The sequence below is a fragment of the Amborella trichopoda genome, chromosome 11, assembly GCF_054954075.1.
Source record: "Amborella trichopoda isolate Santa Cruz 75 chromosome 11, AtrichopodaSantaCruz75HAP2 v2.0, whole genome shotgun sequence".
NCBI classification, from domain to species: domain Eukaryota; kingdom Viridiplantae; phylum Streptophyta; class Magnoliopsida; order Amborellales; family Amborellaceae; genus Amborella; species Amborella trichopoda.
Genome location: NC_142346.1, coordinates 23,964,526 through 23,991,342, shown reverse-complemented (window position 1 = coordinate 23,991,342; position 26,817 = coordinate 23,964,526). Strand labels below are relative to the sequence as shown.

At 34.9% G+C, this 26,817-nt stretch overlaps 1 protein-coding gene across 6 annotated transcripts in view; it reads right to left on the bottom strand.

Annotated features, from left to right (window-relative positions):
* The window catches only part of LOC18446530 (replication factor C subunit 3), a 35,420-nt gene extending 10,287 nt beyond the window's left edge, over positions 1-25,133 (bottom strand). For all 6 annotated transcript variants that reach the window (XR_967077.3, XM_006856646.4, XM_020674986.2 and 3 more), the window contains exons 1-5: positions 24,912-25,133; positions 24,611-24,827; positions 9,233-9,312; positions 8,980-9,139; positions 7,192-7,273 (exon numbers count right to left, since the gene is read on the bottom strand). Coding sequence is in view for 5 of the 6 variants with exons in the window: in XM_006856646.4 (XP_006856708.3) it covers positions 7,192-7,273; positions 8,980-9,139; positions 9,233-9,312; positions 24,611-24,827; positions 24,912-25,089 (717 nt within the window). In the remaining variant the exon portion in view is untranslated. The remainder of the gene's footprint in view (positions 1-7,191; positions 7,274-8,979; positions 9,140-9,232; positions 9,313-24,610; positions 24,828-24,911) is intronic.
* Positions 25,134-26,817: the final 1,684 nt, after the last annotated feature.

Sequence of the window (26,817 nt, the reverse complement as noted above, 5' to 3'; positions counted from 1 at the left end):
CCAAATCTCATGATTAATTCTACCGAACATGAGGCTCTCAACGGGGAACGCGTGCATAAAATGGGTGGTCAAAGGCAACTTCATCTTTCCGCTCCAACTCGGAGCTCGTCTTTGATTTGAACCATTCTCCATAAAAACCCTCACGATTTGGATCTATCCCTTATAGAGTCCTCGTTTAGCGCACGTTGTTGTTGCTCTCTTTTGCGCCACAGACATGTAACTTTCATCGTCACATTGTTGTTTTCCTAGTAGAATCAGATCAGATCAACATCCCTACGACTAAGACCTTCACGACTAACCATCGCAATCTCGAGCCGTCCTCGAACCATGCTCTGATACCAATTTTATGTAGAGAACCCGAATAAACAATAGAAATCGATAAGAAAAGACCCTGATACATGCCATTTGGAGAAACCCTGAGACTTCCTACCACCTAAGGCTCAAGACCTAGGCTTCTTTTTTCCTACGACAATTTTTTTTTCTGACAAGAGGATTACAAAAATGCCTCTCCACATCATCCACACCCCTATTTATATTGAAAATGTATTGTTTTGGAGAATATTTGTATATACAATTAACTTTTGACCATAAGGTCCTACTTAAGTATAGCTTGAAATTAAACTCCCTAAATTTAATAAAAATATCAAAAAAGTCCCTAACTGGTCTAGCAATAAAACAAATAAATAAATAAATATGAAATAGCCTTAAAAACTATAAAAAAAAAAAAATTCAAACTATTTCTTGCTCTTCTTGTTGTTCTTAAAAGCTCTCATAGGGTTCTCATCCTCCAAATATAAGCAAAATTTACGAGGAATTTGTTACTCCTAAAGAAGGTACACGTGGCTACTTGTTGTACTCTGATCATCATCATCATTCTCCCCGGGTTGAGAAGAACTCACCCTCTAGTTCGCATCTTCACCTTCATACACCTCCAAACCACGATACTCTGACAGATCAGCAATGTTAAAGATGTCTGAAGTCTCCATATGTGAAGGAAAAGTGACCTTGTAAGCATTGTTGCCCATCTTCTTCAAAATCTTGAACGGTCCTGCCTTGCGATCAATCAACTTGCTGTATTTTCCCACTAGATGCCATTTCTTCCTACGATAGACCATTACCCTGTCTCCCACATTATACTCCTTAAACCGAAGACGTTTGTTTGCTAATTCCTTGTAGTTGGTTGCATTAACATCTAGACTAGCATGCATTTGTTATGCACTCCTTTCATACATCCAACCAAGTCCCTAAAAGTAGCATGACCCTCCCCATTGGCTCGAATAAGAACCACACGAATGAGTAGAGTTTTTCCCATATACCACCTTGAACAGACTCTTATCAGTAGATCTGTTGCAAACACTATTATATGTGGAGTTCGCTTGAGGCAATGCTAGGTTCCACAGTTTCTTATTTTTCCTCATATAACTTCTCAAAAGATTACCATAACTATGGTTTACCATTTCAGTCTGGCCATCTGTCTATAGATGATAAGCCCTACTAAACCGTAACCGAGTGCCTAATTTCTCCCACAAAGTTCACCAAATATGGCTAAGAAACTCTATATCCCAATCTAAAGTTATTTTCTTTGGAACACTATGCACCCTCACCACCTCTTTGAAGTACAAGTTAGAAACATGTGTGGCATCCAAGGACTTCTTGCAAGATATAAATGAGTCATCTTTGAGAATCTATCCACCACTACAAATATAAGATCCATACCTTTTTGAGTTTGCGGAAGTCCCAGCACAAAAGCCATGCTAACATCCTCCCAATGTGCATTAGGAATAGGAAGTGGAGAATAAAGTTGGTACTTTGTCGTTGCCCCTTAGCCAATTGTCACGTACGGCACCTCTCAACAAACCACACAACATCGTTCTTCAATTTTGACCAATAGAACTTAAACTCCACCAATATTATAGTTTTGTCTTTACCAAAATGTCCACCAAGACCTCCCCCATGAAGCTCTACTATTAGGGTCTCTTTAAGGGAACCTAAAGGAATACAAAGATGGTTTTCTTTAAAGAGAGATCCATTTTGAATAAGAAAATCCTCACTAACTCCACTGTAACACTGGTCCCATATCTCCTTAAAGTCATTATCATCTGCATTAAGATCCTTCATAAATGCAAACCCAGTATAGCAGTCATCATGGTAGTTAATAGAGTTGACCTTCTACTCAAAACATGTGCTACTCTATTCTGACTACATGCCTTATGTCGAACCAACAAAAGTGAACTCCTGCAAATAGGCTACCCATCAGACATTTCGCTTATTTAGTTTATGTTGCCCATTAATATACTTCAATGATTCATGATCTGAGAAACAAATAAATTCCCTCGAAATTAGATAATGCCGCCAATGCTTTAAGGCTTGAATAATAACATAAAACTCCAATTCATAAGTAGAATACCGTCGGCGGGTATCATTCAACTTTTCACTAAAGAAGGCAAATGGGTGACCTTCTTGGCTCAACACTGCACCAATTCCAACATGTGAAGCGTCACAATCCAACTCAAAGACTTTATCAAAGTCTGGAAGAGCTAACACGGGTGCCTCAGTCATCTTTTGCTTCACCAACTGAAAATTTTCTCGACGTCATCGGTCACTACAAACCCCCCTTCTTCTGACAATCTGCAACGGGTGCTATGATCGAACTACAGCCTCTAATAAACCTCCTGTAGAAAGTAGCCAACCCATGAAAATTGCGAACATCATGCATTATAGTAGGAGTAGGCCAATCCCTGAGAAGTGTTACCCTCCTTTGGTCAACCTTAATTTCCTCAACTGAAACAACATAACCAAGAAAAATGAGGCTCCCTGTCAAGAAGTCGCACTTTCAACCGTAAGTGCTCCTACTCACCAATGTTGTACACTAGATATCATCAAAGTATACAACCACAAATTTCCCAATAAAAGGCTTGAATACTTGATTTATCACCCTTATAAAAGTATTAAGCGCAATGGAGAGGCCAAATGGCATCACCAACAACTCATAAGAACCCTCTCGAGTATTGAATGCAGTCTTCCACTCATCTCCAGGTTGAATTTGGATCTGAGAACAAAATAAATTCCCCCTACAAATAGGCTTTGATACCAATTTGATGCAACAAAAAAAAACAATTGGCAAATCAAGAGGGAAACTCTCTCTCTCTCTCTCTCTCTCTCTCTCTCTCTCTCTCTCTCTCTCTCTCTCTCTCTCTCTCTCTCTCTCTATCTATCTATCTATCTATCTCTTCTACCCCCAAGTTGTTCCCACCATGCTGAGGCACCCTTTTCCTATTTTAGAGCAATAATTTTTACCCTTTTATTTTCAGGTACCTCCTTATAATAAAAAACCCTTTCTACTGTATTCAACCAATCTATAAACTCGTGTTGAGGCTTATCGTCAAAATCAGGTATATCCACTTTCAAATCAACATCCCTAGAGTGATGAACCCCATGTCAAGGTCTCCATTCGCTATCCTCATCACTCGACTCCACATGCAGAGCACGATGGTGAAAAGGGTTGTATTCAAGATCCTCTTGGGCTAAAAGAACACCGTCTTGCCCATTCTTGAGGCTCACAAAGTGTTGCGTCCGCTATTGAACTTGTCTTTCAAGTTCCTCAATTCCTCATCTCTGGAATCACGAGGTTGGTCCATGAAAATCGCCTTCTATGCCCTTATCGCTGCCATGGGATCGCCAAATCATATACCCTAGCCCAATAATCAACAAAACATTGCTCAAATCAACGAAATCTAAGTTGTTTTACCAAAACATTGACTAAAATCAGCAAAACCAAGACCCCACTGTAACTTCCCCTCTTTGTTGTTATCTAGGGTAAAAATGAATACTACAATATTGTTCGTACAGTGCTAGACTAACTTCTGCATATTGCTACAGTACCTTCCAAGCAGATCGCAAGCTCTGATACCAATTTGATGTAGGAAAAAAAAACCAGCAACAAAATCAAGAGGGAAACTCTCTCTCTCTCTCTCTCTCTCTCTCTCTCTCTCTCTCTCTCTCTCTCTCTCTCTCTCCCCTTTACATGTTGAAATTTTCTTTTTTTTTCAACCAAAAACTAAGCCAACTTACAATAGACATCGTCCTTTTAAAGGAGAATTTTCTTTTTGAAGATAAGTACTTTTAATTATTACTATCTATTCTTACCTAAAGGACTCCTTTCAAAAAAAAAAATGCTCTTTCCCCTAATTTAAAGATAACCTCCTACTCTTATTACTTATAACTTCCTAAAAGATCTCCCTACTAGATTAGAAAGAACAAACAAACCCATCCTCTAAATAAGGCTCCTTACCTTACCTTTTGGATAAGGGTCCTTACAAAATCTCGTTAAAAAAAACAAAACAAAACAAAAAAAAAAAGTCACCCTAATTCCTAAAATAAGTAAAATTCCCAAATTAAGTAGAATTCCTAAAATTAACCCAAAAATCTACTCACATCCCTGAAAATAAAAATAATAAAAATACAAATAAATTTTTGAATCAACCCATTCTTGATCTGCATCAATCTTGCAAGACATTATCTGAACCGTCCATTTTCAAGATTCTTGGGCGTTTATAGATCTGCTTGATTTGAACCATTTTTGGAGTTAAAAGTTTTATAATCACAGTTGACAATAAATTCTCGAGATATCCTAAAACTTTTTGACGCCAAAATTGCATCTTATGACAGTTTGGAGATGAGCCTTACTTTGATTGTTTAAGGTTGCAATTTTATGGAAACCACCCTTTACTAAAAAGTGCATTAGTTGTACTAATCAATCAAAATATGGATGTTTTTACCGATCATTCAACATCAGGCAGCCCTAACCATTTTTCAGAAAATAAGTTCTAATTTATTACTGCGTATCTTCAAAAATGAAAAAATAAATAAAAAATTGAAAAAAAATAAATAAATAAATATATATATATATATATATATATATATATACATAAGGTATTAGTAGGACATTATTGATTTGTGTCGGCATAATGTACAAATGTAACTATGTTTTCACTAATGTATTAGATAACATTATCTCATCATACCGATGCAACCACACATTTCCCATTGGCGAGGGGTCCCATCTTCCTACTTAACACTCTTTTTTGCCATTTTCTTTTAAGATGTACGCTAGAAGATTCACAAAGCCACTGTTCACTGCATTGTTTCCTTTGAGGGTTGGGGAAGAGTTGAAGAACTCCAGCAGTGGAAAGTGTGGGCACGGCACACAGGGGCTCTACCGCTCTCTTCACAAGCAGCAGCATGCCCAAAAGCAAAGCATGCTTCCACATCTCATCTTAGAGTGGCTCCGTGGCTCCTTGCCCTACCTTATAGTGGAAAAGGGGCTACATCACCCTCTCATTCCTTTGAGAGAGAGAATGCATGTTCCACAAGGACAACATAAGGAAAGAAAGAAAGGAGTGTGAAGAAGAGAGAATAAAAAAAGACAAAAGCATGAATAGCTAAAGAGACAAAACAAAAAAAAGAAATGCACAATATCATCAAAAAAAATAGGAGAGATGAAACATGGAGAATAAAAACCACAAGAAAGAGAAGGATACGACAAAAACCAAATGAGAAACGAGGCAATTAAGGGCCATACTTGCCCAAGGAGGGATAAAGTGCATTGTATTAAAAAATAAAAACTTAGCTTAAAGACTCATGTGATCTACTCAAAGAATGTCATTAATTTGGATTTCTATGCAGTTGATTACCGATTTTTACTGCATACTGGATTTGTTGGAACTATTAATATAAAATTAAATAAATGGTTGGCTAATCTCCTTACTTTGCAGTAAAAGCTATTTTAAAAATTTACACCCTTGATGAAGAGTGTTAGCTATACACTAGCAATGCATTTCTCAAAAGATGCAAGGTAGATACCTGAAAGAATGGGAAGTACCTTCCAGATAAGCTGAGGGATCTGCTGAGGGATCTGCTATCAGAGAGTGAGATAACAAATTCTGAAGCACATAAAGTGAATCGCCCCCAAACCATGGGACCATTCTTCCACAGTGGGAACTCCACTCTAAGCTCCTAAGGAAGTGCTATTGTGTCTAAGCTTAAACAACAGTATTAATCATGTAACATAAAAACTGATATTAGCTTTTGCATGTCAACGCAAAAAGGAAAATTAATCAACCACCAACTTATCAAGCTAGCTCTAACTTCAGGAAAATTCAGATGAAAAAAGAGCTGAACCTGTTAGACTTGTCTAGCAGGTATTATATTCCAGACTCAAAGCAAGAGAGGTTCAAAACTCAGGATATCATGAAAATATAGACAAAATAATGATAGCAAATACAATAAACATTTAGGTTGTGCATGTCCCAAGTTTGGGTAGTTTCCAATTCATAAAATTATGAGGATTTAGTGTTTCAAGTCAAAGCCAAGGTCTAAGACCAAGATTGATTCCATGTCCCAAGTTTCGGTAGTTTCCAATTCATAAAATTATAAGAATTGCTTCCGAAATTTAGTGTTTCGAGCCAAAGCCAGGGTCTAAGACCATATGTTATTTTGCTGTTGTAGATCGATTCCCTAGAGTATCAATCCTAGTGTTGCATACTTAACTGATTTCCACTACAGATTTACTGATAATCTATGGGTTTGGGTTTTGGAGATGCAGGGTTTCATGCCTAGCTATGACACCCTTTTAGGATACTAGCAGCGAGGTAAAATAAGACTGATTATAAAAGTACTAGCAGAGAGGTAAAATAAGATTGATTCTCATTAACTAATCGAATGATAAGATGGGACACAAAAGACTAAAATACTCTTACCAATCTCCTATAGCATCCCATACATAGAAAAATAAATTACACAGATCAACATTAAACACTGATATATTATTGTCTCATAATCTTGAAGGAGCTTAAAAGTAATTTTAAGTTGCGTGGCAAAAAAGTGAATTTTAGCCAATATAATGAAATGCTCTGCTTGGCATTTATCAAAACATTTTTCCAATGGCATTTAATTGCATGATGCAAAGACCCAACAAACATTCAGTTTGGAATGAAAAATTGCACGAGCAAGTTCCACCTAAGAAACGCATATAAAACAGAACCATCTGTTCCCAACTACAGCCCAGTCATGTCACCACTGAATAAAGCTAATTAGCTAACTTAGTATAAATAACAAAAACTATTAGTAAATCTGAGATACAAAATTATGTTTTTCATAATGATCAGAATATACTGACAAAATTGCCGTTACCTGCAATATGTTCAAAGCCTTTCTCATGTCTCCATTGCTTAGCCTCACAACTGCAGATAATCCGCTTTCATCAACATCAAGCCTAGATAAACAAACACACTGAAGTATAAACAGACAAGTACTAAATATTCCAAGAAGAGAAGGAGAAATATGATCTTTTGATCTAACGCAAGCATCAGCCCTATGGCCATACAGGTCGCATACTGAAGTCCACAGTTTTAATGCAAGCTTCTCTGCTAAAAGGAGAAGAGTAGGAATGATCTTCTAGAAACACAACTCCTAAGAGAAAGGGAAATATGAAACCAAAATGAACAAGCAACTTAAAATTACATTCGTGATATTGATTAAGACAAACTCATGATGTATTATATTTATATTACATTATTAAGCCACAACTAAGGGGTGGACACATGTCAAAAATAAAGGTGGACACTATCTCTAGAGAGGATGTAGAGCATGCGACTTCCAAATAGAAAATTTTAGAACATGATGTAGGGTATCTTTCTATTTTTCAAAGAAAAGCAAATCCTCTTTTTTTGATAGAGATATTTTAGAATAAGCTCAAGAAAATCCACGTACTTTGAGAGATTTTAGGAAAGGAGTATATCATGCATGGATTATGGAATGCATATTATTAAAAATATATGAAAGTAAAAATAAATATATTCCAATACATATTAGGCCTTTTTTTGTTAAACACGCAATTATTAAATGAAAATATCAAACTATGAATAATATATGACCAATAAAATATATTTAACTCTTAATAATATTATTTATAACAAATATTTATTTAAAGTAGATATTAATTAATTACTATTTTGATAATAAATATTTAACATAATACTAATAGTCTTATTATATATAAATATTATAATAATTAGAATAATATCTTTATTATAATTAGGTAATAATATAATATCATAATATTGATATTAATATAAAATTATAACATTGATAAAATATCAGAATAAAAGACTACTTTAATATCTATATATTAAGATATTAACACATTAAGATAATAACATATGATAATATCATAATTATAATAAAACTATTTCACATACCAAATTTTTCACCTTTTTTTTTATGTGAAAAGATAAAACATAAGATAATTAAAATAAATATTATTTGTATATTTTAATTATACAACAAGACATACACAGGCGTGTGCATGCACACTTACATATCAATTAAATTATTAAATGTTATTAATGAAATAATTATATTGTTATTAATATTCTCATTATATAACTATAGTATGAATTATAGTATTATATATAACATTATTATTATTATTACTACTACTATTATTATTAATAACATATGTAGTGATAAATGAATTCAAAGGACATAATATTAAGAAATTGTAATATTACAGTAAACTATAATTACAAATTATGTACTTATAATTGTATTAGTTCATCATTATACAAAAGTGTATAATTACGTATTCTGAATTACATATTTATACTTTTAAATAATCCACTGTAGTAGTGTCATTCTCAAAGTCTCTCTAAAGGAACATGTCATCTTTATTCAAAATCTAAAAAAAAGTATGCTCTCTCATAACATTTAAATTGATCTCCCACATACAATGCATGTAAACCTATGAGTTGAATATGGTGCCACGAAGTGTGTGCTTGTGACAACGCAAACAATACAGTAATTTAGAGAGCTCCAATCCTCCGGATGCGAATCAAGAAATCTTATTAATTCTTCATACTATCAACACCTTCCAGCATTAACAGCTTCAACATCAAAACACAAAGCCACTTGAAAACCTACCCCTCAGCCTTTATGACATATTGAAGCCGTTCTCTGACATGAGCAGCATCAAGAGGAGCAAATCGAAATCGGGTGCATCTTGACTGCAAGGCCGGAATTATTTTGTTGACATGGTTACAAATAAGGGCAAACCTTGTGCTCTTTGTATATTTCTCAATCACTGGAAACAAGATGAATATGTTAAAGACCAACAACCACTGCCTTACAAAACTGTCCACTAGTCTACGACAGGTCAGTACATCTAGTTATTTACCTCTCCGCAAGGCAAATTGAGCATCTTTTGTCATGGCATCAGCTTCATCCAACAGGACCAGTTTCACAGAAGACTTTGCACTGTAGAACAGGAAAAACATGTATGATAAAAGGCTTGATGCACCCATACTGTATATAATAGATAAACTACTTTCTTTATTTTCATATTCCTCAAATAGCAGGAGTACCAGCCATAAAAGTGCCATATTAATTAAAATTTAGCACAGAATGAAGAAAAGTAAACCTTGGGCAACATCATGTTCACCTTCCAAAGTAGAAAAACATGGCATAAAAAATCATCCCAAAGAACGTCTAGAATCTCATATTATGATAAACAATAAGAGAAATTCATATCCCATGCATGCGAGTCCCTAAAAGAACATGATGAAACAAAGTAAAGAAAGCCGTATCTAAGTCGAACTCCAACATTTACCCAAAAAACTCCATCTCCAACAAATAGGTTCAACACAAATTCATAAAAAAGACAAAAAAAATGGCAAGAAAACTAGAAGAGCTGAAAAATGACTGCTGAACAGGGCCTCAATTATGTACAATCCTAACCAGAATTGGCATCAACAACTTTTGAGTTACCTTTTAGTCCTGAATAACACAAAAAAATCATAGGATAGTCAAGGAATGGGAACATTTATGCTCAAAATATGACACTACAAGACCTGCTTCCTTCATATAATCTTCTGAAATAAAGCCCTCATAAGTTGAGGATGCATTATAGCACTTAATGGCTCCATGGTGAGATTCTCCCTTGACAGCCACTTGGAGAAGTCGTCAAAACATTTGAGCCACCTATGTCAAAATGGTGTACAACATTATTGCTTAGCCAACACTTAGTTCTCCTTGGGAAAGACCATCAATGTTGCAATCAAGAGCAGGAGCATGGGAACGTGAAAGCCTAGAAAATCCCTATAGTTAGGAGCATCACCCGTACAATGCATATGTTAGGGGTCACGATCCCCATATATTAGGGATCTCAATCCCAACCTTTGGGAATCTTGATACCGACCTTTTGGGATCTCCATAATCCCACCAAATCAGGCCTCCCATGTGCTCTCCCACTTTAATAGAGACCTGACTTAAATAGATGATAAGACTACCATTTTTAAATAGGGTGTAGTTTGTATAGAACCTAGGCTCTAAACAATCAAATTAGAGCCTACCTTCAAATAGTGTCGAGAAATGTAGTTTCAATACTGGAAATCATTGTGATAACCATAAAATATATTTTCATCTTTATTTATAAAGTTCAAAGCTTCAAACGATCTAAGAAAACTTGAAAATCTTGAAAATTGACGGTCCAAAATTGCGTTACAAAATACACTATTTCCAAAACTTGAAATCCATTTTTTTCTCATGTCCATGCATCTTGATGTCGAGATGATCGATTTGAAGATATTTGGGCATCAAAACAACCTCTTCTAGTGATATTTTTGAGGTAGGCTCTAATTTGATTGTTTAGAGCCTCGGCTCTATATAAACTTTTTCCTTTTAAATAATGACTGCCCCCTTGAATAATAATAAAAAATACATAATAAAAAAAAATTTAAAAGAAAGGTCAAATTTAAGGTGTGATTATGCTTTGGCTGCATCAAGACTTCCCTCTAGAAGTGAGACTTATGGGTGGTATGGAAGGAGTGGCCAGGAGTGGAGGGGAGAGAGGGTGATAGGACATGTGCAATTTTTGGGGAGGGGGGGGGGAAGTAAGGGTGTCCAGCAATAACATTTCAGGTTGGAAGGATTGGAATCATTTCTGAATGAGAAGAGAGGCATCATTTTGCATACCAAACCTTATTCAGTCATAAGCAGCACGGTTTTCTTTTGAATTCATAAAAGAAGCACGGTTAAAATCTCATTTTCAAGAGATAGCACATAACTCCCTTAAGCTTATATTAGTTACTGAAAAAGTGTACCACAATATAACAAGTATAAAACTTAGCAGAAGAAATAATAACGAGTGACTAACATACCCTATGCTATACTTTATATATAGACTCCACCTCATTCTAGATCACAAATGTTTGACACTGCCCATTTTGTCCAACTTGTACAGGGGGCCTTTTAGACATTTCATCAAGCTGGCCATCAAACTTCACATTGGGTATCCATGTCTCATTGGTGAAAACCTTCTCTCCTCTCTCACAAAATGAGACACGATATGTTTTCTCTCATGCAAGACATGACAAATATGGATAGCATCCCTATTATCATTGTGCATGCTCATATGAGGATGAATACAAAACCAATTGCACTCATGAAAATCTTCAGCTTTCAAGTTTATAGCCTCTCTTGTTTTGGTGGAGAGATTCCCCAGAATCCTAACTTGTGAATTCGAGGTTCTCCCCTTCTTGTGTGGCACATTTCCATCTAAGATTATCCATAACCAAAATCGTCACCGATTCAAGCCCTACCGGACACCGAATTCAAACGTTGAACCCCATCTAATCTACCTCACCACAAGCGCTGCCCTTCTATCAAACCTCCATAGCCTTCAAACTTAAGTTTAAACCCTATATGCATGCCGATTCAACCCTTGAATCTATCTTATAATACTATGGCTAGTTCCAACTTCAGATGCATCTTCATCATCAAATATTTAACTTTCATCTAACAATATCACTTTGTTTCATTGCTTTCTTTTCTGCCCCCCTCGCCCTAGATATCGAAAAATGCCCTAACCTCTCTTCTAATCTCATTAGTTGCTTGAAGGCATGCTCTAGCATTCCCGGTTACACTAAAAACACCCCCGTGTAAGTTCTCTGACAAAGAGTACAAAAAATACTAATTCAATCCTTAAGATTGTTCAGTTTAGAGAATTTTTATTTTGGATCTTTGTTACTAGAAGAAGACGATAGTTCAGAAAAGAATAGGGAATTCATTAAAATACCCATCAGAGATGAAGTATTTAATATTTTCGTCATGTGCAATTATTCCAACTGAAGACTGTGCTTTTTTATGAGTATTTTGAAATAAAAAGATATTAATAAAGTGTTAAATTGTTCGTCTCTCATGGGTAATTCAATAATCTCCCAAAAAAGTAGTAGGAAATGAAACTTACCAAAAAAAAGTTGATCCTAGATTATGATTTCTAAGTTCTAATCTACTCAGCCCTTGAAAACACTCGATTACTTGGTGATGCCCAGCCGAAAACCCTCAAAACAACAACCACAAAACTCACAACTGATAGATAAAGAATCCCCAACTCTTTTTTGAAAACTTCAGACTCACTATAAGTGTTTTTATTTCAAGCTCTTGCTTTTAATCATTCCCCTTAGAAGTTAGAACCATATAAAAATAGTTGTGAATGTCTTTTGGGAGGGTATATATCCTTCCTCCCCTCACCCCCCACCCCCTGTCACCCCCCACAACAAAAGAAAAAAGGACCCAAACCCATACCATTTCCCTTCCATTTCAGGGGTAAAGGTACAAAAGTGCTCTTACTCATGGCATTTTCTGCCCACGAGCAGTGGGTTGCATACGAGGATCACCAAATCCCGTGCATGAGGACTTATGAGATGCGCCTCAGGACACATAACACATGAAGTGGCCATCTAATGCAGTATGCGGCTGCATTCGACAACATTGCTTGCTCCCAATGCACTATAACTATGAATATGATATTTCCTCCCTCATATAGCAAAACAGCTGAAGCTCCACCCCTTCTGATCAATAAAACACTGACATTAAGGTAAGTTGCCATACAAAAAAGCCTAAACCCTTAAGAATCAAAACGAAAAATTTTCAGTTGAGCCAATCAATACACATGGCAAACTCCAAACGAGTGTAGGAATCTCATCCATGCTGGGACCAGCATATTGATAATGGCTAAGTCACAAACTAGTTTGGCTTACTCTAGAGTCAGAACTAAGGCCCCAAATCCAAGAGTATTAGTGTTTGAAAACTCAAGCGAGTGCACCTAGACCCACAAGTCACACAGGCTCGACAGGGTGCCAAGCGGCTTCCCAATATTTATTATTTTTGAGCGGACTCGACTAGTCTTTCAAAAACTACTCAGATTCTGGACCCTTTTGTGCTGTGACTGGAGTTTCCATGCAGGTCACAAGGTAATCCATTCAGTTTTAAGCATATCACCATTGATCAATCTCTTCTAACCAAGTAATGAATTTCATGAAATTCTTTTGCTCCATAACAAATGTGATTTCTCATTCATTAGATCCAATACATGAATCTACTATCCATAAACAAGCTGCTCCCAAAGGATTTGGCATGATGGCATGCACAAATAGCTTGTCAGAAGAGAAAAATCAATTTGAAGTAGGTTTATTTACCCCATAGTTGATGGAATTTGGGGCAGGATCGGAAGCACTATTGGGACCAGAAGCCGGGGATTGTCGAAGGCTAGAAAATCCCTATGATTGCAGCCACCATCCATGCAATGCATATGTTATAGATCAAAATCCCCAAATGTTCGGGATCTCGATCACAACCTCTTCGGAATCTTGCAACTAGCCTTAAAAGAGTATATACAGTTTATATACTCTTAAAAGTATGGGCTTCCTTATTTATAACCAGCAAATCATGCGATAATATTAAAAGTAAACTTGCATTGGTCACAGGCTATAAATAAAGAAAATAGCAGTTTTGTCGTTACCTTAGTCTCTAAGGTAGGGATCAAGATCATTTGATGATCCCTTTCCTAGAGCACAAAAGCGAGATTCCAAAGCGGGATAGTCTCCTAGGTTGGGAGCATAGTTATTCAAATCTCTCACGAAAGGTCGTGATTCCAATTCAGAACCCCGATTCTATGATTCCTACAGGGAATCTTCACAAAACCAGTTTCCCTTATGTCTGGAATCTTGATTCTTAGTTCAAGAATCTCGTTTCCAATTTTACTAATTCTCAATTCCCCAATGCGTGAATATCAATTCTACACTTGTTGAAACTAGTTTCCACATATAACGATACTTTATTCGATTGTTTTCGAAGCCAGATTCTTGAACAACAAGTACAACATTTTGTAGATGAAAGAAACAATGAACGAAACAAACATCTAATCTTGTTTCCGCTCTCATATAACCTTGATCAGTTTTTTTTATTTTTATTGTAATACCACGAAATCAAATACTAATATTCTAAGTACATAAATATGTGACTTTTGACTGAAATATTCATAGATTTTGATTATTTGGAAATCAAAACTGGAGACAATTTATGTTCCATAGTTCATGTCTGATCTGAACAAGAATCCAATGAACACCTTGCGAAAGTTATGGTCCTGTAAATCAACATTCAAATACAAATGCCTAGAGTTAAGTTCTTAACAACTTCCATTCAATATCTTTTGCAGGTAACAATGGCAAGCATAACTTCTTTTGCAAGGCTTGGAGTATAAAAATAAGATAATTTACACTTACAATGTTAAAAATTAAACACTCCTCGCCTTCACCCCTTGTATCAAAGGCACATACCTCTCAATGTTTACCAAAAATGTTCCACTTTCTCTTTCTTTTTTTCTTTCTTTTTACTTGTTTCTGAGAAGTGATGTTTAGAAGTTTTCAAGGCATCAAACTACTCGAGCTAGACACCCAATCTCAAAGGTATAGTCATCGTTTTTGGGTATCAAATGACCAATAGAAACCAAAGTGATGGTCCACGTTCTCTACTTGATTCTTTAAGTATGCATTGTATTGAACCAATATGACATCTCTTACGAAGTACTAAATCCGTCACTATCTATCCATGTGTCTGCTTGATGCTTAATTATAAGGCGGTCACAGATCTTGATTGCCAATTGGGTTGAAACTCAAATCCAAACTGGGTCACATCTCGATTCGAAATACCTAGTAATCAGTGTTTGCAAAATTGAACCGGAATGGTTAACAGGACATGGGCCCAGAAGTGGTTTAACCGGCCTAACCGGTAAACCGGCCGATTCAACCGCTCTAACAGGGCAAGTCCCAGGAGATCAAAAAAATGTTAAAAAATAAAAAAGATAAAAGATAAAATATGAAAAGCATATAAAGAATGATTAAAAGAAAACACATTCAAATGAAGTTGAAAGTTAATGAAAGAAATGAATTTTAACAAATCGATTTGTGCCTAGGGTATTTTTAAAAAATTTTGAAAAAGATAAGAAAATATGAAAGTGAGTATTAATTAATTAATCTTTATTATAATGTAAATTTCTTTGAAAATTTATATACAGTTTTGAAAATTTATATACACTTTTTTGAAAAAAAAAATTAAATATGGGTTGATCACCAAAACCGGAACCGGCCAGTGGCTGGTTCCGATCTAACCAGGTGGTTAGCGGTTAGATCGCCCAGTTTTGCGAACACTGCTAGGAATAGCAATTCTAAAGATGTCGAAATCTCAATTCCATAAATAAAGGAATCTAAGATCCATATTGGTTGATTCCAAATAGGTTAGAAACTCAACTCCATAGAGCCAAAAATCTCAATTCCATCTATGTAGGGATCTCAAATCTATTTTGGTCGAATCTCGATTCTTATAAAACAGAAATCTCATTTCCCAATATACCTCTTGTACCAAGGTTGATTCTGGAAAAAGTACTCTTCTAGCTGACCACGATTCTAATTCCTAAAACGATTTGGATTTAAAATCATTTCCAAGAACTATGTTTGGGAGATCCCAACAATTATGACTCACCCTAAAGACAAGGAGGCCTTACATGATAAGTCGGAGAGAAAAATGAAGTTTTATTTAATAGGTCAATCAAGCGTGTAACTCAAGTAATAATGGCTCAAATAATAAACAAACGCTACTACCAAAAGATTATAGCAATTACAAAAAATATTCACTTCAATTTCAAAGATGACAACAATCTAAATAGTATGTTACAAGAAAAGGGAACATGAACATGTTTCTCTGCAATAATTTGTTCATCAAACAAAAAAAATCAATATGAATTGGATGCCCAATTATCATCTGACAGCTAGTAACGATTGCTACTTTGACCAGCATTATACGGCCCCAAATAAAACCTTGTGCTAAATGACACTTCTTGTTTGTTTTGATCAGTGTTTCAAAAACAGTAACGAACCAGTCACCTATAAGTTCCCAATCAACTTGGTTCAGGGACATCAAGCTAATAAAAAATTTGAAAAAACATTTAAAAAAATTTAAAAATCAAAATGAATTGATTTCTTAATAAAATTAACAAAATATGTTGCAGCTTTTGATGAAATTATCAAATGAGTATGAATAGCAGAGTTTGCTCCACTCTGAGTAGAACACAATCATTTCGCAATATAAAATGCATTAAATTTCAATGTTGTATGTTTCTAGCAAATGCATAATTTTTTTTTTTGTTGATAAGCAGCAAATGCATAGTATTTATGATTAAAAATAATAAACATATCCAATTGCTGATTAACCCAAAAAATAAATTAAAATATTGTTTTGCATAAAAGTTTTGAAAGATTAAACAAGCCAAAAATAAAAAACACAAAAAAAAAAAAAAAAAAAAAAAAAAAAATGTATTAGGTATATATTTTATTTTAATTAAAAAACAGAAAAACAAGGAAAAAAATTAAGAACAGGGCAAAAAATCAGAGAAAAACATTAAATCAAATATTTGAAATAAAAAATTGATTTCATTGTGTAGTAAGAAAGGAGAAGAAGAAGAGACAAATATGAGAAACATGAGAGGAAAGAAAGATGTGAGGTTCAACTCATCCTCACGCACCTCTTAGCCTTATATTTTATTAAAATTTATGATATGGACTAATGTTCAAGAGGGCAGAGGCGGACAAAGGCCCAGAACGCCTTTCTTTCTGGGGGGGGGGTTGGGAGTAGGGCATTCTCTCCCTTTATGGTTTCGATTTGTATAAAAAATTAATATTAATGCCAGGCAATGTGCAGTTTTATATGGTGATGGTATGATATAGGGGGCATTCTCTCCCTTTTATAATTTCGATTTCCACCAGTGAATGTACAACAACATGTGTTAGACCGCCTGTCAGATGGTGATCCTACCCAATCAGCATCTAAGTAACCTTCAATGGCCAAATGATTATTTGGCATGTAAATCAGACCTCGATCTGGAGCTCCCTTCAAATAACTTAAAATTCTACGAACAACATCCCAGTGAGGAATCCTCATAACATGCATAAATCAACTCACAACATTTACTGCAAAAGCAATATCAAGCCTAGTGATGGTCAAATAAATCAGCCTGCCAATTCTTTACCTTCCTGGATCCTCAAACAACTCTTGATTGGCCAACAATTTCATATTTGAATCCATAGGAGTTCCACTGGTCTAGCACCCAACATTCCAGTTTCTTTCAACAAATTAGTCACATATTTTCGTGGATACAACCTAATGCCAACTCTGATCTGGCTACTTCAAATCCGCCTAAGCACCTGCCTTGAGGTTGCCTAAGCGCCTGCCTTAGGCACCTAGGTGTCCGCCTTGAACAAGTCCACCTGGACCCCCCTCCCCCACCTAGGCCACTCCTAGGCAGTTTGAGAAACAAGCCACCTGGGCAGTCCGACGGTCGGGCCGCCGAATTTTTGTACATTGATATGGATAGAACTGCCCATACAATTATAATTAAGACACTTAGGTCCAAAATATAGATAACAAAGGATTTTAAAACTCCCCCTCAAGCTGGAGAATAAATGTCGCCCATGCCCAGCTTGGAACAAATTGTTTGGAACATATTACGACCAACGCCTTAGGTGAAAATGTTTGTCAAATGATCCCTAGATTTCACATATGGAGTAGACACTTGGTACTAGAAACTATCTCTCGAATAAAATTACAATTTACATCAATATGCTTGGTCCTTTCATGAAACACTGGATTATTGGCTATACAGGTGGCAGGTTTCTTCTCGCAATACATCTTCATAGGCTCAGCAACAGTAAAGCCCATCTCCTGCATCAGTGTTTTAGCGACATCAATTCACATGTAGTGCGCGCTATTGCTTTATATTCAACCTCAGCAACTAGCCATAATATTTTGTTTTTTCTCCATGTTACCAAGTTTCCACCAATTAAGGTACAATAAGCCAATAACATGTGTTAGACCACCCGTCAAATGGTGATCCTACCAATTGTAAGAAAAACCGGGCGATCTAACCGGTAACCGCTTGGTTAGATCGGAACCGGCCCCTTGCCGGTTCCGGTTTCAGGCGATTTTGGTGATCAGTTGGTATTTAAAAAAAAAAATTATTTAAAAAAGTGTATATAAAATCCCAAAAATAAGGAATTTGGTTTGTGATACATTTTTCAATATGCTTTACATTATGGTAAATATTAAAAATTGTTTTTGGTCATTCAAACTCACTTTTATATTTTCCGATCTTTTTCGAAAAATTTGAAAATACCCCTAAACACAAATCGACTATTTAAAATCCATTTTTTTCAATAATTTTCAACTCATTTGAATGTGTTTTGTTTTAATCATTCTTTATATGCATTTCATATTTTAATCATTCTTTATATGCTTTTTTGCAATAATTTTTTGCCTGCCCAGGACTTGCCTTGTTAGAACGGTTGAATTTTTAACGCCATGTCCGGTTAACCGTTCCAGTTCGATTTTTTGAACACTAATCCTATCTAATCAGCATCTAATATTTAACCCCATGTTCGGTTAAAAAAAAAATTTCAATAATTTTTAACCCCATGTCCGGTTAACCGTTCTGGTTCGATTTTGCGAACACTGATCCTACCCAATCAGCATCTAAGTAACCTTCAATAGCCAAATGATTATTTGGCTTGTAAATCAGACCTCGACCTGAGACTCCCTTCATATACCTTAAAATTCTATGAACAACATCCCAGTGAGGAATCCTCGGAACATGCATAAATCAACTCACAAGATTTACTGCAAAAGCAATATCAAGCCTGGTGATGGTCAAATAAATCAGTCTGCCAACTAGTCTCCTATACCTTCCTGGATCCTCAAACAACTCTTGATCGGTCAATAATTTCATATTTGAATCCATAAGAGTATCCACTGGTCTAGCACCCAACATTCCGGTTTCTTTGAACAAATTAGTCACATATTTTCTTTGATACAAACCCAAGAAGGAGGAGGCGGTGGGGGCTTTGGGCCGCCTAGGCGCTAAGGCAGGCGACCCAAACCCAAAGGCGGCTATTGTTTTTTTTAAAAAAAGTTTGATCCCCAACACCTTCCCCCATTTATTGTATATGCTATATAATAATAATTACACATCAATACTAATTTTTTTGGTTTATCAATAAATTAATAATTAATGTTACATGCAAAATGCATTTTCATAGTTATTATTTTTGGGTTCCCAATAAATTAATTATTATCACATGCAAAAGGTATTTTCAACAAGTTAATAATTACGAATTAATACTATTTTTTTCGTTTTCCAATAAATTAATAATTAATGTTACATGCAAAAAGCATTTTCGTAGTTATTATTTGTGGGTTCCCAATAAATTAATTACTACCACATGCATAAGGCATTTTTGATAAATTAGTAATTACGAATTAAAATTATTTTTTTGATTTCCCAATAAATTAATTATTATCACATGCAAAAGAGCATTTTTGATAAATTAGTAATTACAAATTAATACTACTATTTTGGTTTCCCAATAGGAAAATTATTTCATGCGGTCAAGGACCGCATTTCTAAAACATGTGGTCCAGAGGTACAAAGCATCCATCTTAAAGATGGGTGCAAATACGTTGTTCATCTAAAAACAAGTGCAGCTAACAGTCCAAAAGTTTTCTTAATACAATTATCATTTCTAGTTTTCAAAATTGTTTTTTTTTCATATTCATGATCTCCATGTTAAAGATTATACATTCTCTAAAAATTAGGATTAAATTATATTTAAAAATATATATTTAGTGCCCAGCCTGCATTTCTACAATATGCAGGTTGGCCGCATAGAAACCATGTCCTTCCCAATAAATTAATTACTATCACATGCAAAAGGCATTTTCGATAAATTAGAAATTACGAATTAATATTATTTTTTTATTTCCCAATAAATTAATAATTAATGTTACATGCAAAAAGTATTTTTGATAAATTAATAATTATGAATTAATATTATCTTTTGGTTTATCAATAACATAATAATTAATGTTACATGCAAAAAGCATTTTCGACAAATTAATAATTACGAAATACTATCTTTTAGTTTGCTAATAAATTAATAATTATTGTTACATGCAAATTACGAATTAATTACGATATTTTTAAGGCGGCCCCAAGCTGCCCATCTTTTACACCGCCTAGGCGGGCGCCTAGCTTTTTCCACCTAATATAGTCCATCTTGACCACACCTAGGCGGCCGACTTTTCGTTCATTGATACAAACTAATGCCATACTCTGATCTGGCTACTTCAATTCCTAGAAAATACCTCAGCTAGCCCAAATCTTTAATCTGAATAGATATTGTTTTATATGTTTCAAATGGCTAATTCCTTCTTGATCATTGCCAGTAAGAACAATATCATCAACATAGACAAGTAAAACAATTATTCTGGAGTCTTGTTTCCAAATAAACACTGAATGATCTGCATGACTGCGCCAAAATCCATATGCTATAACAATTTTACTAAACTTTTCAAACACTGCCTGTGGAGATTGTTCCAGTCCATAAATGCCTCTCTTCAACTTACACACTTTATATGACTCCCTTTGAGGAACAAACTCAGGTGGTTGTTCCATGTACACTTCGACTTGTAAATCACCATGGAGGAAAGCATTTTTTATAGCAATTGCCACAAGGCCATCCCTTATTGGCAGCCACAAATATAACCACTTGAACCGATATAAGGAATTCAAGAAAGAAATAATTCAAGAAAGAAAAGATTCAAGAAACATAAAGGATCAACTTTGATACCATGTCCAATAATATAAAAAGAAAAGGGGAAAAAGAAAGAAAATGAGAGAGAAGGGAGAAGAGAAAAATATGAGAAACATGTGAGAAAAGAGAAAGACATGTGAGAAAAGAGAAAGACAGGAGGTTCAACCCACCCTCACACATCTCTCAGCCTTATATTTTATTAAAATTTATGATATAGATAAAACTTCCCATACAAATATAATTACAACACTTAAGTCCAAAACTTAGATAACAAAGGATTTTAACATATAAGTAGAAAGTAACATTGAAATAAAAAACTATGAATCCAGAAAACAAATGGAAAGAAAAAGGGAAATTATAAGAAATATACCTTAATTCTCTTTTAATTGGAAAAAAACCTCAACTTTCATAAACATCATCCACACCCTTTTTTGTAAGCTTTGATATTTTTTTTACCAAAATAGTCTTCACAGTAGTCGTATTAACATAAGGACTACTGCATTACGGTACTTTATGACAGAGCCTTCACGGTAATATGACTACCGTGAAGGCTATTTTGGTAAAAAAAAAATGACAAAATTGAGGAAAAAGGGTGTCGACGAGGTTTATGAAAGTTGAGAGTTTTTTTCTAATTAGAAAAAAATTAAGATATATTTCTGATAATTTCCCAAAAAAAAAGGTAGAAAAATGTGGTTGAAAAAGTACCAAATATTGAAATCCAAGTTTTTCGGTTTTGATTCAAAAAAATTGTTAGACCTTTTGTAGATCAATGTGATAGGAGCATTTTGGGACAGATTTCAGTGAATTTGGTGAACAAAATGGGAGAGAAAGATTTCCTATTGCAGGTTCAAAGAAACCACAAAATTTGAAATTTTGGTTTCTCTCATTTTGATTTTGATACTACAATTTCATATAGGGTTTTGATGGAAGACTTAAACATGAATAATTTGAAACAAATTTCAAGTTTTTTTGCTAAGAATCAAGTGAGAAACTGGAATAAAGGCGGATAAGAATTTTAGGCTTGAAGAATCATGAGATTTTGGTGAGAAAACCTCGTCAAAATCTAAAACTAATCCAAATAATCTATTTTTGGATTAAAAAGATGCCTTCAACAATTGATTTTGAGGGTTAATTGGAACTTCGATCCCAATAAAATACAACATGGAGTTTTTTTTTATAATGTTAACCTTGGATTTAAAAACTGATTTTTTGGTTGGGGAGTTAAAATGCATTTTTCCTAGGTTTTTTTAAGCGTATGACCGGGACCGTGCCAGTCCCAAGCCAACTCACCGGTTTTTAATCCCTAGCTTTTATGTTACGTACACCTTCATCATTACTTCCACCACCCTCCATAACTAATGACTAAAGATATATATTGGCTCTTTTGATTTTTTTTCTCTTTTTGATAAGATCAGATGGCGCTCTTTCCCAATGCCATTATCCTACTAGATGAGAGCTCCTACAAATCCTTTTCTTAACTCCTTTGCATACTTCCACTCTGACGGATAAAATTCTTGTCCCTCGCACTCATTTCCAAGCCCCAACAGTTTGAGCAGAGGAACTAACATCAATTTTAAAATTTGTCAGTACACGCAATGCCTATATTTCAAGATCAACAAATGCAGCATATGTAGACTCCATACACTAGGGGTTAATGTGACCCGATGGAGCCATGATGAAGGCCACTTCTGATGTGGTTAACAAATTTAAAAAAGAATAACAAAAATATAATAATATGGAATAATAACATGGATATGTGATTTATGTGATACCAGGCATTTTAATTCAGTAAAAGTCTCCAATATATATGCTATCTGAGTCGCTAATAGAAAGTAGTAAAGATATTTCCTGTCCCTTTTATCTAATACAATTAACATGTGAAATAAATTGATCCAAATTCGTTAAATTGAAGAAACCACGAGAGACTATGTATTATACCAACCAAGCACATAGCAATAAATTAGCATTGAGCAACAAAGTAAACTGCACCATATAGCCAAAATACCAAATAGTAAAGAGTCTAAAGTACTTTGCGAGTACATAACATCTAAAGACCAAAACTTTATGGCATAGAAAATAAATAAAACATTGATTTCAGTTTTGCTAACAAATCCAATATCAAAAGAAATTCTGATTTCCAGGTTTAATTTCCTTGCCCTTTGAGATGCTCGAGTAGAACTCAGGGTCACTTTGATAGTCGTACTTTCATTAAATGAGGACAACAACAACAACAACAAAAAATTATATCCAGATTTGTTCGCAGTGCTCCAACCATAATGCATTTTAACCAGCTCAATATTCTTGTTATACTTCTAAAAAATATTTGCAATATGTTAACTGCATTCTGCCATTATCTATAGTAACAAGAACCGTACTTTCTACCCATTCTCATTACCTTTGGATTCAAGGAGAGCGCTCACAATTGAAAATAAGTTCTGTAAGTTCCTTTAAATGAACTATAACATGTATACTTGCCAAAGAACCAAGTTTTGCCTGGCTTGTGTTGCTGAACAAGGTGTTGATGGTGGACACCTTATGAATAGAGGCACACCTATCCCTAACAGCCGCATCATGTCTAAGAGTCACACATAATCTGTGAAAAATCCATTCCTTCATTGTAATATTGCCACCAAACCATCTTCTGCAATTATTTGGTTTTCAAACGGTTACCCTTTACTCCTTTGAGGACTTAATTAGGCAATGGATGTCCCTTTACTTAACAAAAACATGACTAATCCTACAAAGAATATGCATTTCAGCTATGGGAATTGTGACTGGAGAGAAATGATCATACTTTCAAGATGGTGGTGTACTAGTGTGACATCCCTGTTTGATACAATAAAGTCGATGGTGATTTCTTGGGCTAAGTTGAGAAAGGAATTTTGTGGGTTCTCTGCGTTGGAATTCAAAAACCATTGGCAATCAGTGGTGAGGATTAAAATGAGCAGTGAAACACATTGCAAAATGGGCTCCACCTAACTAAGAAGATTTTTTTTTTTCTTTTTTATTTTTTTGGTGCGTGGGGTGGGGGGTTGGTGTTTGGGGAATTTGAAGAATGTAACTTCATGGGCCAAGGGGGGAATTCATACATCCCTGGAGGCGTGCTAACAATTTTGAAGAAATTTTTGAGATTTTTATGAACATTATCGTTCCGTCCTGTCCTACATGGAGAGAAGCCAAAAGATTGCCGACCAATCAGCAATTCAAAACTGCTCTTGTAGTTTTGTAAATCGAAGTGATCCCATAGAACTCAATTTTGTCCATATTATATAATTGTATAAAATTTAGACTTTATCAATGGAGAACAGTTAGTTTAAAAAAAAATATAAAATATACACTATGCTCCCAATATCAATGTCATCTTCAAAACGATCCAGTTGAAGAAAGATAAGAGTATGCCAGCCAGAAGTCCAATCATATAGAGCAAAGTATACAGTTTCATCAACCAAAATCACAAAGTTCTCAAACCTAACGCTAGATTATCCAACAATTATGCATCCCAATATAATCAATGGAAAAAGCAAGAAATGACGGGAAAAAAACAGTGGAAAACAAAGAAAGAGGTCTCAATAGAATACCCAAAGCTGAAGCTCTGGGTGCTAGCAAAATCCTGTATTTGTTGGCGAACAACATCGATACCCCTATCATCAGAAGCATTGAGCTCAAGAATCATGTTGCGAAGGTTCCCTCCATAAAGCTTTCGAGCAACTGCCAAAACAGTGGAGGTCTTGCCAGTACCAGGAGGGCCATAGAGGAGGAGATGGGGAAGCCTGTTCTCGTTTGTTAACCTATCAACTGAAAACTCACCCAAATTTCATCACCATTAGGGAAAGACAGAGACAGGATAGAGAGAGAGGGAGGGAGGGAGGGAGAACTGACCGGTATCGATTATGTCTTTGTGGGCGGCAACATCTGCGAGGGATTGTGGGCGGTACTTCTCCACCCATGGAGTGGCCTTGGGGAGGAGCTGTTCTCTCTCAACCACCTTCCCCTTTCCCGTCTGCAAATACCTCATATCTTGCTCTCTCTCTACATCCACGTCCATGGGGGATGACATCTCTCTCTCTCTCTCTCTCTCTCTCTCGATTGCAGAGTGCGCGCAAAAGGGAAAACAGCGACGGTGAGCCCCGATACATCCGATTTTTGGACGCGCGAAAACGCGCCTTATTTCCATTTAATTTGGGAACTCCGAATTTTTCGCTGATATTCAAAAAGAGTAAAAGGAAAAAGTTTATATAAGGGTGACGCCCTAAACAATCAAGTTAAGGTGCAAATTAGAAGAGGTGTTTAAATGCTCAAAAATCTTCAAATTAACTATCTCGACCTTAAGACGTATAGACATAAAAAAAAAAAAAAAAATTTAAGTCTTAAAAATAGTGTATATGTTTTAGAGAGTAAATTTTCACAATTTTAAAAGTGTTCATAGATATGCTTGATCTGCACTATTTTTAAAACTTTAGATTTTATAATTAGAGATGAAAATAATTTTTCAGACTATCATAAATGTTTTCAGTACTGAAACAACATCTTTCAATAGTATTTGAAAGTGTAACTTATTTTGATTGTTTAGGGCCTCAGCCTTATGCAAACCACACCCTTCCAAAAATTTTGCTATGTATTTCATATTTGAAGAAAGTTTATAAAAGGTATTAACGAAGTAGCCAACGCCAAATAATCCAAAGCTTGAAGATGATGATGATGATGAGCTTTAAATTTAAAGTAATGCACACACTTAAAATTTATTTTAAAATGCTATTTTAGTATACCTACCAATTGATGATCTCCACCTTGAGATGCATGGATATGAAAAAGAGGATTTCACGTCTTAAAACTATTTACCTATAAAAAAAATTTAATAATTAGTGCATCTTGTAAGTATTACCTAAATCATTTATTTTCATAATTTTCAAATTTTAATGAATGTGCTTGATCTGCATTATTTTTTAAACTAAAAATTTCATATTTAGATATAAAAACATATTTTCAAGCCATTATAAGAGTTTTTCACACTGGAATTCCATCTATCATAAGGGTTTGAAGGTGCATCTTACTTTGAGTATTTAATGTGGACGCGTTATGTAAACTACATCCTCTAGATTTTACAATTCTAGTTTTTAAATATATTTTTCCCAAAATACTCCTAGTTTGAAACTCCAGAACCAGGAGCCTTTTTATCAAGGGATTGGTTCTAAAATTTGTGATCTAGACTTGCTTGTTCTTAAATAAACCAGTATGAAACTTGGAGTTTTAGATTGGTGTTCACTATAAAAGTAGACAATTAGGTCAGTTCGGAATTCCAAGTAGCAAACCACTCATTCACAATAAAAGACAAGTCAATTGTTTTGAGGCTTCAAGCTCCAAAACGGCTCTATTTAAAGCGACGAAGCAGTTGGGAGCTTTATGTTCTGAATTGGTTAATTCATGAAAAGTTGGTTCAAAACATGAAGTTCCGAACCAATCTCCTAGTCCCCAGAAAAAAAAAAAAAAAAAGAAACCAGTTTGGAACTTGTAGGTCTCAACTATAGGTATTTTAGTGAAAAATAGATAAACATGAAAAAAGACAGGAATATTGCAACAATTCCCTTTCCATATGTTTAAAAAAAACGAAATTTGAAATATATAGTGTATGTTCCATTGGTATGCATTTGATTAATTTAGTATTTTTTTGAAAAAACGATTTTTATATGAGATAAACATTTTATAAGTTTTTTATATTTTGTTATCATATCCCAACATATTTTATGGCAGTGTGGAGGGTCCTTTTAATAAGGGCGCAGTTTGTATA